The 14435-nt window shown below is 41.8% G+C and overlaps 1 protein-coding gene across 44 annotated transcripts in view; it reads left to right on the top strand.

Moving 5' to 3' along the window:
* The first annotated feature begins 5 nt into the window (after positions 1 to 5).
* The window catches only part of clasp1a (cytoplasmic linker associated protein 1a), a 97125-nt gene continuing 82695 nt past the window's right edge, over positions 6 to 14435 (top strand). For 34 of the 44 annotated variants that reach the window (XM_080903185.1, XM_080903209.1, XM_080903189.1 and 31 more), the window contains exons 1-2: positions 7 to 160; positions 3155 to 3830. In XM_080903185.1, the coding sequence (XP_080759311.1) occupies positions 3633 to 3830 (198 nt within the window). In that variant the 5' untranslated portion in view covers positions 7 to 160; positions 3155 to 3632. Of the gene's footprint in view, positions 161 to 3154; positions 3831 to 14435 lie in introns of all 44 variants that reach the window. The other 10 variants (XM_080903181.1, XM_080903220.1, XM_080903187.1 and 7 more) reach the window with 1 other exon arrangement.

Genomic DNA, 14435 nt, shown 5'->3' with positions numbered 1-14435 from the left:
GCGCCTGCGCACGACGATCCCATTCTTGTCCTGCAGGCAGCATTCCGGGTGGAGAGAGTGAGAGAAAGAGAGGCGGACACAGGAGAGATTTAAGGCCGAAGTGAGGATATTTACCCGGGGAGACACGGGCTGGCTGTGAGGACGAGCTGCGGAGGTTATGGTGAGTAGAAGAAAGGGTGATGAAGCTGCTCCGTTTCGGCTCCTGCTCAGGTTTTCTCTTCTTTGTGCCGCCCCGGCTGTGGACTGACGTTTCATTGAAAGGTTGCTAGGAGGGCTAGCTGCAGCTTTTATTCCTATACACACCCCTGTCTGGCTCTCAGACCGAGGCCGGCCTGCTGTTTTATGGGGGGGAAGAAGGAAAAAGAGGTTCACGGTCAGCTGGGGCGGAGGAACACGGGCTCGGGGAAGGGGCGGGGGAGCGGGCTTTGGCTGGGAGCTGTCAGGGCTGCAAGGCTAGCAGGGGCTCAGCTAACGTTTGCACAAAAGCAAAGCTGTGTGTGTGTGTGTGTGTGTGTGTGTGTGTGTGTGTGTGTGTGTGTGTGTGTGTGTGTGTGTGTGTGTGTGAGTGAGTGAGTGAGTGAGTGAGTGAGTGTGTGTGTGTGTGAGTGAAATGAGTGGCCTGTTAAAAGTGGTAAATAGTCATGTTAGCATTGAAACAGTAAACAGGTGCGAAGACAGACGAATGAGCTTGTTCTATTGAATGGATGGATTATTAATAACAGCCCCCACCTGACCCCCTCATTGTCAGCAGTTTTTATAAAAAATAACTTTGGTGTATTTGGTGTATTTGTATAATTCTACCTTAATACTGTGACAAATCTATCCAAATTAAAAGGCTTTTAATTATTTTTCCAGCATTTCTGAGCCCCCATAATTTCATAGGTACAGGAGATACTCAGAATAAACATTTGTACCTCCTTCAAGTGTCAAAATCAAATTTTTTCATCAGTATGATTCCTTCTGATTCCTTCAGCGGGATCTCTGTGATATCCAGGAACAGTAACGAACATTGGTAACCTGGATGTTTGATCTGTTTACTGATAGTTCAGTGGAGGAAATTCCCCCAAAAAGTGTGAGCTGGGGGTCTTACAATCACCAAGTAAAACTAGGTGTTTTCTTCTCACTGCCCATTGTTTTGAGCAGCACTAGATATGTTCTAATTTAAAAACTTGACATAACGATGATGAGTTAGATTTTAATCTCACTTATAAAAACAAATAATAAGGAAAAATATTTTTTTGCTTTCATTTTCACTCTGAGGCTCTTGTTTTTTCTTGTGTTGTAACTCAAGCGTACCTTTTTCTTTTACAGCGGTGCATTTCGGCCCTTCCCTGAAAGCTCAAACTCACTTGCTGTTTAGTTCTGCTCGAGCTAAGATGAAGCTGAGAGCCACTTTCTTTAGATGAACCTGTAGAGTGACTGTCTGCAGCTGCCTTTGTCTCTCAGGCCTCGGTTATGGCTAACGTGTTGGTCATCGCTCAGCTGAACTGTGATGCCGATGCAGCTCCTCATTTATACTTGTGCTTGAGGCACGCTCATCACACTGCTGTCTGCTTCTTAAAACTAGTCTGCTGCAGTAGTTGGCAAATTGATTTAACACATTATTTACGTTTTAATACCACAGCTCACTTTCATTATTTGGCTCTGAGATGTTACAGTGCCACCTGTCAAAATCTGCAGCTCACCTGTGTGTGTGTGTGTGTGTGTGTGTGTGTGTGTGTGTGTGTGTGTGTGTGTGTGTGTGTGTGTGTGTGTGTGTGACATAACGTTGTAAATAGACAAGGATGAAAGTGAGCAGATGACAGCCATGCTAACCTACACGTTTCAGTACTCGAATGCAGGAAGGAAAACTGGTTGTAAATCAGCAGGGTCAAATGTCATATAGCCATGTGACCAGAGCGATGAGTAACGGTGTCCTTCGCTGGCAGTGAGGTCGCTAACCTGCAGGAAAAGAGGGGCTTTTGTGTCAGCTTATCACTTCCCAGTGTGGTCAAATTGAGTGCTCACAGCAGGCCGGGATGACCCTCAGGTCAACTGATCATCTGTAACTGCCTGCAGCACACAGGCAGAGGTGAGAGTTTGGAAATGATGGCGTTCCAGTATCTTTTTTTTTAATCCATGCTTTGTGGAAAAAACAGACCATGGACTCAAACTGACAGGCCAATTTTAGCTGGTAGTGCTGAGCTGCACACACACATACATATGCTTACACACAGCCTGATTGTCTCATCCTGTCATTTGTTTTAGCTATTTTATCTTCACTTTAAAAGCTGTGAAACAGGCAGATAACCTGCTCTGTGTCCCCACACTGTTTACCGCTGGTCCAATAAACAGAAAGTACTCAACATATTTACGGCACTGTGACGGTCATAGTCCAGCGAGTCTGGCTCGTATCTCTATTCTTGAGGACATGCAGGTTAAATTTTCAATGCAGGAATTCCTTCAAGTTTTATAAAGAGGAGGAGTGGTGTGATAGAGCCGATTGGGAGTGTAGCTCCTGTGTTTGTGTTTTAATGATTGGGGCAGATGTGTGGTTGAGAGCAGATTAGTGTAAGGTACACGCAGGTGACTGATTCAAAATAATATATATATATATATATATATATATATATATATCAATTTATGAATAAATATGTTAAAAGCATTATTGCTTTATTTTTTTACCTCCACGCGTGTATGGAGGATTAAAAACACTACAGAGGATGGGCATTTGAAGTAAAAATACTGTTTGGCATTCACTGGGAAGTATTTGGTTGTTACCACCCGGCCTTTGAGGCATAGCATAAAATGGAGGGTGACAACAAAATAAATGTCCCTGTAAAGCCAAGTTAGGAGTATATTCATGGCAGAGAAATACTGCTGGCTGCATGAAGCCGGAACTGTTACTTTGAAACCAGCTAAGCCCCAAGATATGATCCTTCACGTGGGAATCCATCCACTGGCTGTTAGAGGCAGCAAGCTACAAGGGGAAGGTCATTATCTTAATAATCTGGTCTTATTTTGGAAAAGCTAAACATTGTGTGCTTACAGTGTTTTGTTTTTTTGCAGTGGGAGATGTTTCTTTTTTTGTTGTTGGACAAATATGTAAATAAATATGTGATCAATAATGGCCTGAAATAACCTTCCTTCGTTCTGTGTTTCCTTGCTCTTGCAGGGCAGCCCCGTTCAGTTTTGGGGACAGGTCATGGAGCTCTAAGCTAGCACTCTCCATCCATCTCCATCTGCTGCCAGAAGCGCCTTTTCCAGCCTGCTGCTGTGGTTTGGCTCCGACTCCTCTAAGAGAAGAAGAGGGAGGAGTAAACTTCCCCCAGCTGCTGTGCAGACACACACATGCTGCATTGCTGCCATTCCCCAAGCCCTACTCCATCTATCCCGGGGGCACAGCCATTAGCTTGCTAGCAGGCTAGCACTTGGCACAGAAAGGCGGCCTGTCCCGAGGGACCAAACACAAGCAGACTGTACTGTGGCCTCCTCCTTTTGTCCTCACTTTTCAGGTCATACCCACCAAGTGGAACTCCTTTTGTCCAGCTGTCACTCCCACTGCTCTGAGCAGTGGAGGATTGCTAGCGATCAGTCAATCAAACAGCCGGGCAGACTGAGGAAGCCAGAGGGCGTGTTTACCAGACAGCAGAATGATGGAGCCTAGCATGGAAAACTGTCTGGCCCTGGTCCTGCAGAAGGACATGGGCCGAAGGCTGCAGGTTGGCCAGGAGATCATTGATTACATTCTGGACAAGGAAAAGTCCCATGACTTGGAGCAGGACCAGACAGCGCTGGACAAGATGGTCGATGGCATCGCCAGCTCCTGGGTCAACTCCAGCAACTTCAAGGTAAACTAGACTGATGTTTCAGGATGTGTCTGATGTGTCTTCCAGACACCCCTCAGAGGATCAAGTAGCTTTGTAATTCCTCACAGGTGGCGTGGTTTATTGGTGTAGTAGTGGTTAGTGTTACGGCCCTAGCAAGAAGCCTGTCTGCTTGTTCTTCATGCATGTCTGTAGATTTTCTTGCTGGGTTTCCTGCTTCTGTCTGAAGATACTTATGTGTAGATAATGGGAGATTCTCAGTTGGCTGTAGGTGTGGATATAAGTGCAAGAGGTCTTCCTTTTTTCTTTTTTAGCCCAAGATGGAAAATCTGTGAAGAGTGTGGATAGATGGATGGAATGAATTAATTCCCATTCGTTTTTTGTTTCAAGACCTTTTCACACTTAAAAGTCCAACCAGAATATAGGGTAATATATTTGTTTTTAATTCCTCTAAATCATTCTCATCTTTGTTGTTTATTTCACTTTAAATAGGAGCAGAAATTCTAAAAATGAGCTCCATGTTTTATTCAGTAAGTCATGAAACCAAGAAGAGAGACCATGATCTCTCCAGCCAAGTGTTTACTGAGCTCAGAGATCAGGTGTGCTGAAGATGAGAAGTTTTCTCATATATTTCAATACAATAAGAATTTTATCTTCATTTTCACCCCCTGCTGGTCATTAGAAAGAGAGAAGATTTGGTTTAGCAGAAGCTACATCCCTCTTTAATAAGCAGTCTGTGGGATTAAAGTGAAAAGTGTGAGGACCTGTGAACGTGCCTGCAGACAGACGTTTATCACAGCACTCATGTTTCTCTGCAAAAGAGCTTTTTTCCCCACAATTAACAGCCCATTTTCCACCCACTCAAACGCTCCTCCTAGAGCCTGTTGTGTTTAACAGCGTGCTCAAGGTGTTTTTATTAGGAAATGTCTGCCATAGCTCACAATCAAAGCTGCTCATGTTTGAGATGAAGCAACTTTATGGTTTTATGTAAAAGCTGAGTCATGTAGGGCCGAATGATAACAGTTTACCTTCCATGAATAACAGATTCCAATCAAAACTATTCCTTTTGTGTAGGAGGTGCACTTCCTTGTTATTGTGAACTCATAGAATGAGCTTTTGTAGTTTGTTTGAGCAGGAATTTTCAGTATTCATCACTGCAGCGCTGCAAGGCAAACTGTTCCTCAGACTAGCATTATTGTTTCCCTTGCCCTGTAGTTGGATGGCATTCTTCTCTGATTGATTGGACTTTATTCTGGGAGTTCAATCCAGGGCACAGTTTTATCTGACCTGAAAAGCGATTCCATCAGCAGCTCATTCCGTGCCCAAACACTGATTGCTTTTCTCTGCCGTGGCTGTAAGAAGACATTGTTTACCAAAGCTCGGGTTTCACGTTGCGATATGCTGCTTTGGCTCTCTGCAGGCCTGAAAATGTCAGAGATATGTGCCTGAACAAAGCCAAGCCTGCCCTCGATGCCCTACATACTGCAGCTCTGCGAGGATGGGGAAGGACTTCACTTGTATTGCTTTTTCTGCAGTCTCATTGGTCCAGCGGAGCCTGATGGTGGTTTTTGTGTGCTTCAAATGACCACATCTGGCACTGCGATGGTTGTGCTGGGAGATGTCTGGTGCATGCCTGAGAGAAAGAGTTTGCAGTTTGGGGTTAGGAGTGTTTAATTCGCTGGTTGTAGCTCAGATGGAGGGGCAGATATGAGGAGGCTGCTGCCAAACTACATTTTTTTTGTCCTGTCATGGGTCCAATTTCAGTGTTTCTCATTGCATACTCTGTACTTGAGCAAGCTGCACATGTATTGTGTGATTTGTTTTCATTTTGTCATTAACATTTTACTATTATTTGCACTTGGTTCAAGTTGCTTTTATTGAAAGATGTGCTGAAGGGCAAAATAAGACTCGCAAAACCAAAAGTCAGCACAGTAATGGTTTTTATCTCAATTATCTTGTTTTAATAATTACAGACACCCAAAATTATAACTGAAGTTAAAAGCTGGTTAATTGCACAGCCCTGATTGAGTGTCTCACACTGACTTTTGGTCCATGTTGGGCTGCAGCTGGTGATGGTGGTGCTAGTTCTATTCTGGAAATCCTCTGTTAGCTGGAGGATAACTCTATCCAGAGACTGCAGCAGGTGGAGAACCAGGACTACCAGCTGCAGAGCAACATGGAGGAGATGGAGTCTGTTTGAGGGAGGCGGAGCTCTGTTATTTATTGTCACAAAGCATATAGAGTAGATGTGCTGTGGCCACATTCAGAATCTAATTCTGCAGTAAACACTGTGAAACTCCTCAGGAGGCACATAACTTTGCCTGAGAAGTGTATTATGGATAACATTTAGTTGTTGACTTCCAATTTAACTGCACACAGTTCAGGTAGCTGCCTCACATTTAGCAGAGGGAAATGGTTTTCTTGTGTTAATCAGCCACGTTAACTGCTGATACATCATATCCCCTGCAGGGGAATAGAAGCTGTATATTAACTTCAAAGTGAAGTGTCATTCAGCTACATCCTCTCTGCTAATCGCCTGTCCCGTCTTTGATGATGTCAGCTGGTGGGTTTTCACTTCAGACACAAACAAAAGCCGACGACTTTTCTGTCCAGTCTCGTTTCTATGCATTTGTTTGTGTCTTTGTAAAACTGTGATTTAGTTTCAACTAAAGGCTGAAAGCCTGAAGCATCTTCACCACAAAACACCCACCTGTGTTTGCTTTATGCTGAGGAAGAACTAATAGGAGCTTCTATACGAGGACATAAAGGCAGATCCTGCTCTCAGAAACTGACAAAACACAAGCTTAGACACATTTCACCAACACTTAAAGCTAAGCTGACTGAAACCCCAGAGCAGGGGAGGCAGGGGAGCCATGTGATGGTGCAGACACAACATAAATGGCTGTATCCGTGGATCATCTAAACCACAAGGGAATTTACTTTGGGGAAAAGGAACAAAGTAAATTTTCTGCTTATTTTTTGTACTTACACAAACTTGAGAAATGGCAAAAATGAGAAAAACGTAAAAAATGTCATTGGTGCCTCACTGCCGGCCTGTAAGACAAAGCTGCACAAGAGCTGATCCTGCAAAAGTGTCTCCTGCACGGTTGAGCAGCATCACAGGTGACACCAGGCTGTCGGAGCGATGACTTCGAGCCTCATCAACCCAGAAACCGTCACTGCCGTCAGCGTCAGTCCCACTCCCACCTCTGCATGGCAGAACGGAGAGCGAGGCACAGGAACGGAGGCATGATGGACGGTTACAAACAGGACACCAGCTCGTCTCCTTGAAGCAGGAAGTGTGAAAAAGGAATGGTGGGTGGAGGCTGTAGCGCAAATCCCATCCTTATTTATGGTTTGTTTTCCCCACAGTTTTATGTTTCTGCTTGTGGCACAAAATCCATCAACAGTAAAAGTGCAGAAAATTCATCCTAATGCACAACCTAGACAGGCGGTGGACTTGAATTCATAAATGACATTAATTTGCCTCTTTTTTTATTATAATTTACTAATTTGGTTTTCATCGGAATTCTATTCAAAAATGATTGCAGTCCCCTGAAAAAATATCTTTGAAGCATGATAGCTGCTTGAAGTTTTCCAAAAATCATGGTTTTTGTTTGTATTTTTGTTTTTGATATTGTTTTTGTTTTGTTTTGCTTTGTTTTTGTTTTTTTAAGAGCCAGGTGCACTTCCTTTATCGCACAAGGCAGTGGAAACGAAAACAAACACACCGTAAATGTGAAAGAAATAAACTGACGTGCTGATTGATCACAGGGGAACTCTGAGGATTAGTCTGAATCTTCAGGTGACTGTGACACAGCCACCACATTAAGCATAAATCTATCCGGAGCATGAGGACAGGCCTCCTTGTGATGTCATATCTCTGCCTCCACGCTTCTGTTGAGATGATTCAGCAGCTGAAACCACAGCTGGAAGGATCCTGTTGACCTGGCACACCCGGACACAAAGAAAAGACACACACACGCACACAAGTAGGATATTTTCTTCAGAAGGTGTCTGTCATCTGCCAGCATGACTGTTCTTGTTTGAAATTGCAAGTGCATGAATCACAAAGTCACTCAAAGAGTCAGAAAGGCCTGATGTTCATGCATCCTGCACATCACAGTCTGTTATATCCAACAAGAATATACTGGATAGGCTGTCAGATAAGATATGATAAATACTGTACAGGCTGAAAGTCCCCCCGTGAGATTAGGATAAGGAGCGCACACTAGTCCTCTGTCTGTGAACTTGTTCGAGTCTTTTGTTTGGTTTGAAAAACAGAGCAGAGTTGCTTTAGAAACAGTTTAATTTTGCTCTAAGAATATTTGTTGAGCCGCCTCGTGCTGTATGCTGTTGGTGACTTTAGCACAGACAGAGAGAGACACTGAACTATAAATCTCTGGGAGAATTCAGCTGCAGCAAAGATGATGGAAAAAGTGAAACTTGCAGGACCAAAAAAGCTGTTTAAAATCTTGTGTTTTGTGCAAATACAGGAAACTTTTAAAGAAGAATTTATTCGATTGCCTGATGATTCTGAGCATGCATCGAGCCGATCGGGATCCCTAGCCTTAAGTTACTTTTTGCTAAATGTGTGCAGTATATTGGAATTAAGGCATTTTGAAACCAGGGAAAACCAGCTTTGGCCCAGCTAGACCTTTAATCATAATGTTGATGATCACGCAAGCTGAAAATTCAGCACTTCCTTTGTGTTTCCAGTAATGCATTTTGGTCTTCTGATGATTTACCTGTTTGTCTGAAGAGTCTCTTTCAACACTTTTGCTTTTCAAATTAAGGTGTTTCCAAATAATGATGAGCCATAATAAGAATTCAGGATCAAAATTCAGTCTGAAAATTAAGATTAATTATAACTAAACTGCAAAACTTGAGAGATAAGTTGTTAATGTAAAAATCTGTTCAAAGGACTGTATCAGGCTGTATCACATGCAGAGTCATGTGATTCAGCCTCAACGTGCATCTTATCCTGACAGTTAATCCTGCAGAAGTCATATAAAAGATATTCTTATCTACTTTGTAATTTTGCAAGAAATAACAATTTAACTCTAAATGACCTTTTGTGGATCAGCTTCAGTATCATCAGGGAGCGGATCTTGTTTAATTCCACAACACATTCTGGGAATTGATTAGAAATCTCTGTTATATTCCCGACTAATATCCTGCCCCTCCACACGGAGTGTTTTCCCCTGACCTTGACCTCACAGCTAACCCGTATCTCATGTTTACTGTCTAAACAAAAGATAAGCGCAGAATAAAAGCACACCAAGTGAGTGAAAGCTGACATTTAGTTAAGACGACTATAAAAGACTGTAAAGCTCTTTCTTGAAACAGCTGCCTGGTATCAGAGGCATCCCCACCAAACCTCCATTTATGGCAAATGAATCCATCACCCTCTCCCCCTTCTACCCCTCTCTCTTTCTCTAACTAAATAGTTTCCACATTAGCTGCTAAGTGATCGGGACACTGCCTGTGTTCAGCTGACATCATGAGTAAAAGCCACAGGATCACAGGAAAACCTGATCTGTGGTTTCAAGAGGACACATTCTCTTCTCTTTGGTTGTTATTGTTGTTGTGTTGTTTAAACAGAGTCAAAGCAAATGCATTTTACTTCCTCGTGATCGAATAATGGAGGTAGGATCAAAGCAGCACTGACAGGGAAGATGATTTGATGCATGACGTGTATTGTATTTGCTGCGTCGTGAGAAGAAAGGATTTAATTGTTATTTAAAACAGAAACTTGGAGCTTTGTGTTTTCCGAGGAACAAAAATTATTTAAATCAAAGAAGTGTTCCTCTTAAAATACCTTTTTCTTGTGTCACAAAGTACTTGGCAAATGAAACATTTGAACAAGTTCAAGGAAGAAAGTTCTTTAATAATTACTTTGTGAGAGCGCTGGGCTGGGTGATTAAATAAACTAGAATTTCAGGTATGCGTTTGGCTTCCAGAAAAAAACAAGATAATTTGGATTAAAAACAAATACTCTTTTGCATTTGTTTTGCTGTTCTTTTTCTCCAAAAATCAGATCCCTCCCAAATACTGTGAACACTTACGTTCCTGTGCATGAACTTACTCGATCAATAACACATCTCTATGACATCGTTATTTGTGTTTCTGTTTGAATGACAGCAAAGAGTTCACTCACTCACTTTTTGTACACACACCAACGCACTTTTGGATTCGTGGCTAAATCTCTTTATGGAAAACTGACCAGGATTATTGAGTGTGTTTTCCGGGAAAACTTTCTGACTGAACCGGTTTCAGCTCTGCGGAGAACTTTGGATCCTTCGTTAAATGTTAATCTCAGTTTAATTTGTCAAGATGTGTGCAGAGAGAGCTCAGAGGGGGAAACTGCAACGCAAAAAAGAGACAAAAATGAAGGAAAACAAAACAAAATCCTACATTTCTTAAGTGTGAAAGCAAAGGGCAGGTGTTCCTTTATAAGAGCTTTCTGAAATAGCCTTTTCATATTTTCATTGATGTTTCTCTGTGGTAAACAGACTTTACCACCATTAAGTACTGTTACAGTGTCACGCTGACCCGTCTTAAATTTTGAGGCTTAACCCAATTACGGCCACACCACCACTGCAGCAAACATCACATAAAGGACTAATTCTGTCGTTAATCCCAGACTTAAACCGTGTCCTCAGGAACGCTGAACAGAAGACTGACGGGCAACACAACACAGCTTTTATTAATAAAAAGAATAATAATAATAATAAAGGGACCGCAGTTTGAAAAAGTAAGAAATCAGGTATTTAAACTCAAAAAACATCAGCAGGGTAACTGTGAATAACAAAATGATTCTAATAAATCCATGTACAGAATCCACATAATTGTCCCTTTACCTTGATGAACCCTAATAACCCAAACCAGGAATATTCACCATTAATGCCGTCAGGATTAAGGTTACCATTCAACGGTATTAAAGCTGAACCCAGTGCGGTATCCGCTTAATAAACCCAAATCCTTCAGACTGTGTGGAGTTTGGCTTAGAAGCTCTCCAGGTTTTTGTTTGGACAATTCTGAGTAAAAAGAGTTTATCTTCATATGATTTTTTTTTTTTTTTTTTTTATGAGATATTTTCCATAAACTACAGAAGGGACAAAACAAAGTTAATGACAACAAGTGCTTAGAGCACCAGTTGAACCCCTCTCCGACATCCTGAGCCTATCCGGTCTTTAAGTGATGATGTGATGAATCCTGCTTCCGGGCCCAAAGTACTCTGCATTTAATAAGGCTGTTGTGTTTTTAACATGTTTTAATGCTTTGTATCTTGTTCTATTTAATCTCAACAAGCCGCTAAAAACAGTCAGTGATCCCTGACGGCTTCTCTCGGTTTTAATTACCACCTTCCTGTCCTTTAGTAGATTATAGAGGCTTTTTTTTCTGTAAAAGTTTTGGTAATTTTGTAATGTCATGGATGACATGAATTTTTCTAATGATGCTTAAATGTTAAACAGATTAGCTACTGTGAATAAATAGGCTTATTCTAATGGGGTCAGGTGTCAGGCTAGTAGATGGAGGGATGGACCTAATGTTCTGAAGCACTAAGCATCCTTTTCATGTGTTCGTTACTCATCAGTTTAGTTATCATGTCTGCAGTCCTGTTTTTAGCCCTGTGAAACCCGCCTCCCCTCTTATCTAAACGAATCGCAGTGTTGGAGACGTTCCTTTTGTTCACCACTGTACCGTCCCCAGCAGCAGCTGTAAATGCCCTTCTCCTGGTTCCCACCCCTCTGCCAGTAAAACTCTGTCCTGTGGGGGGGAACCCTCTGTAGCCCAGACGTAATCTGCTCTCTTCTTTAATCTGCTCAGCTTGAGGATTTTTTTCCCCCTTTTTCTCTCACATAAGCCAACATTTCCATGTGTGATTCAATCCCCCAGTTTGTGAAAGACAGTCTGATTTCACCCTGCTGCTGTCTTGCTGAATCCTCCCCGATGTAAATTGAATTTGAAATTTTGTCCAGTAAACAATTAGTTGGCAGTTGATGAGCACGACAGTCTGGCAGATAGACATAGAAGAGACTACTGAGTCAGCTCAGCCTGGTTTGGTTTGCCTTTGTCATTATAACATACACAGAGTCTTATCAGCAGCACAGCAGCCTGAGGATTCATCCGTCAGAGTTCGTCCCTGCCAGTGTGTTTAAGTTGCTCAGTTGTATTGTTGTTAGGACTGCCACAAACAATTATTTTGATAGTCGACTAGTCCTTCATTTCATTATTTTTGTGATTAGTCGACTAATCAGATCATGCATCCATTGAACGTAAAACATACATCTTATTGCACCAGCATGCATCTCCTCTTATATAACTATCATTAGCACATACCTTTCTTCAAGCTGTAAGCTAACTAAAAATAAAGACAAGATGATAGTTTATTAAACTTTTAATGAAATTTGCAGATTGTCTCAGTGGAGTTTAATAAACTCAGCCGTCTGCTCCTTGCTATCTAAAATACAACAAGACATTGGAGTAAATTCTACCATCTCACACTTCTGTTTAATCAGTTTTCTGTTTGACATTTATTCAGCCAGTTGAAAACTATAACTTAATCTCAGCCAAACTGATTTACTCTGGAACAAATAAAATACTGAAAAAAGCCAAACAAGAAATTTTTTAATTTATCTAAGTGACTACTAGATCATGTTTGTCGGCCGTATTTAGAGCAGTCTACGAATTTGGACAGCCTTCGCCGCGTCGCTGTAACGTAATCAGCCTACAAGTGCGGCCTCCGAAGGCCCATGAATTTGGACACAGCTGGAGACTGCTTCTTCTTCTTTGGCGTTTAATAGCAGCTGGCATCCTTGTAGATGCATTGCTGCCATCTTCTGTTTCACTCCGTTATTACACTCTTTTCAGGATCTTACAAAGCCTCAACTGACTCGTTGACTATTAAATTAATCGTCGACGATTTTGATGGTCAATGTAATCGTGACTAGTCGACTAATCGTGGCAGCTCTAATTGCTGTGAGTAGTTTAAAAAGGTGCTTTGTATGACCTAAAGTTTGCTGAAGCTGTTTTCACATACGCTCTGCATTTCTGAGCTTTTCTAACCTGATAGAAGCAAACACTGTTCAACAGATTAATTCAGATCAGTCGGTCTCCTGAGTAAAGAAACCGTGTGGCTTTAGATGTAAACGACATCCAGGCGGCTGCCTCGCCTAAAGCACACCCGAGTATTTGCAGTACTGGGAACACATCGCTCTCACTAATTTTAGCTGGGGAAAAAATTAGCTGAAACCCAAAAAGTTTTTCATATCAGGCTGTAAACATGTTCACTTTTGCTGTTTTCAGATATTTTAACATGGAAGTCTATGGAACTGATTCAGCAGAAGCTTGAGCCTCATGAGGACATTAGAGGAACTGCACCTTTTTGCGCTACAGCTTCATTTTATGACCTCGGGGGTTGCTGGTCATTTCCATCACTCTCAGCTTTCTTTAACTATTTTAAACTTCTTTGACATCAGGACTCTTTTTGTTCCCACTATTACTCCGGTTCTTCCACCACCCAACTAAAAAAAAAAAAGCCATCAACCATGGCTACTAGTTGAGCCTTTATTCTCCCAGAGGTTTAAACCCAGTTACTGACATTACTGCTCAGTACCAACAGTGACTACAAAAACTTGCACAATGTATTGCTAAAAAAGTTAAGAGAACAATAAAATAATCTTTAAAAAATGAAACTAAATGTGTGCTGGGTAGTTTGTTCATTGGCTAATCAAACCAGTGTAGGTCAACAAAGAGTCTGATGGTAGGGCTGCATGATTAATTGTTAGAAAATCGCGATCTCGATTCATACTTATGTGCGATTTCATTTCCAAATGACAACGATTTAAAAAAACAAAACAAAAGACGACGACGATTGTACCGCATTTTGATCCGGGACGTAATCTGCATGAAAACAAGCGCTCACTCTTCCTGCTCAACAAATGACAAGGGCGGAGCCTTATACCACGTGATACAGAAGCTGTGCCGTGTGATGCTAAAATTAGCAGGGAAAAAAACAACGGAGAACACGTCAGGGATGACGAGAAAGTGACAGGAGAAAATCCGTCCCGGTCAACCACCCAAACATCAATAACGGGAACCTTATACAGCGCTTCCCTATACACGTCGAACTTCTGCAGGCACAAAGAAATTACGGAGGCTATCACTTATCACCTGACCAAAGATATGGCTCCCATCAACACTGTGCAAAACGAGGGATTCAGGAAAACGATCAACACCCTAGACAAACGCTACACAGTGTCGTCCCGCAACTATTTTTCTATTGTTGCACTACCTGCTCTATACACGCAGTGTCGAGCAACGGTGGAGACGGCATTTCAAGCAGTACAACATTTTGCGGAAACCACAAAATTTGAGACATTTGTTGTTTTTATGTTTAGTTATTGTTTTTATGTTCAGTCTCAACTGTTACGAAGTTGATGTGCAGTAAATAAGTGCAATAAATATTTATATTGGAAAAGAGAATCGTGATCTCAATTCTAAGCCAAAAAATCATGATTCTCATTTTATGCAAAATCGTGCAGCCCTATCTGATGGTGACATCTGAGAGAAAGAAGGCTCAGCAAAATTACATAAAGCGAGGAAGTAAACCACTTAAAGGTT

The sequence above is a fragment of the Rhamphochromis sp. 'chilingali' genome (genome assembly GCF_963969265.1).
Source record: "Rhamphochromis sp. 'chilingali' genome assembly, chromosome: 14".
NCBI lineage: Eukaryota > Metazoa > Chordata > Actinopteri > Cichliformes > Cichlidae > Rhamphochromis > Rhamphochromis sp. 'chilingali'.
The sequence above is the reverse complement of the archived record's forward strand: the minus strand, read 5'-3'. Positions and strand labels throughout refer to the sequence as shown.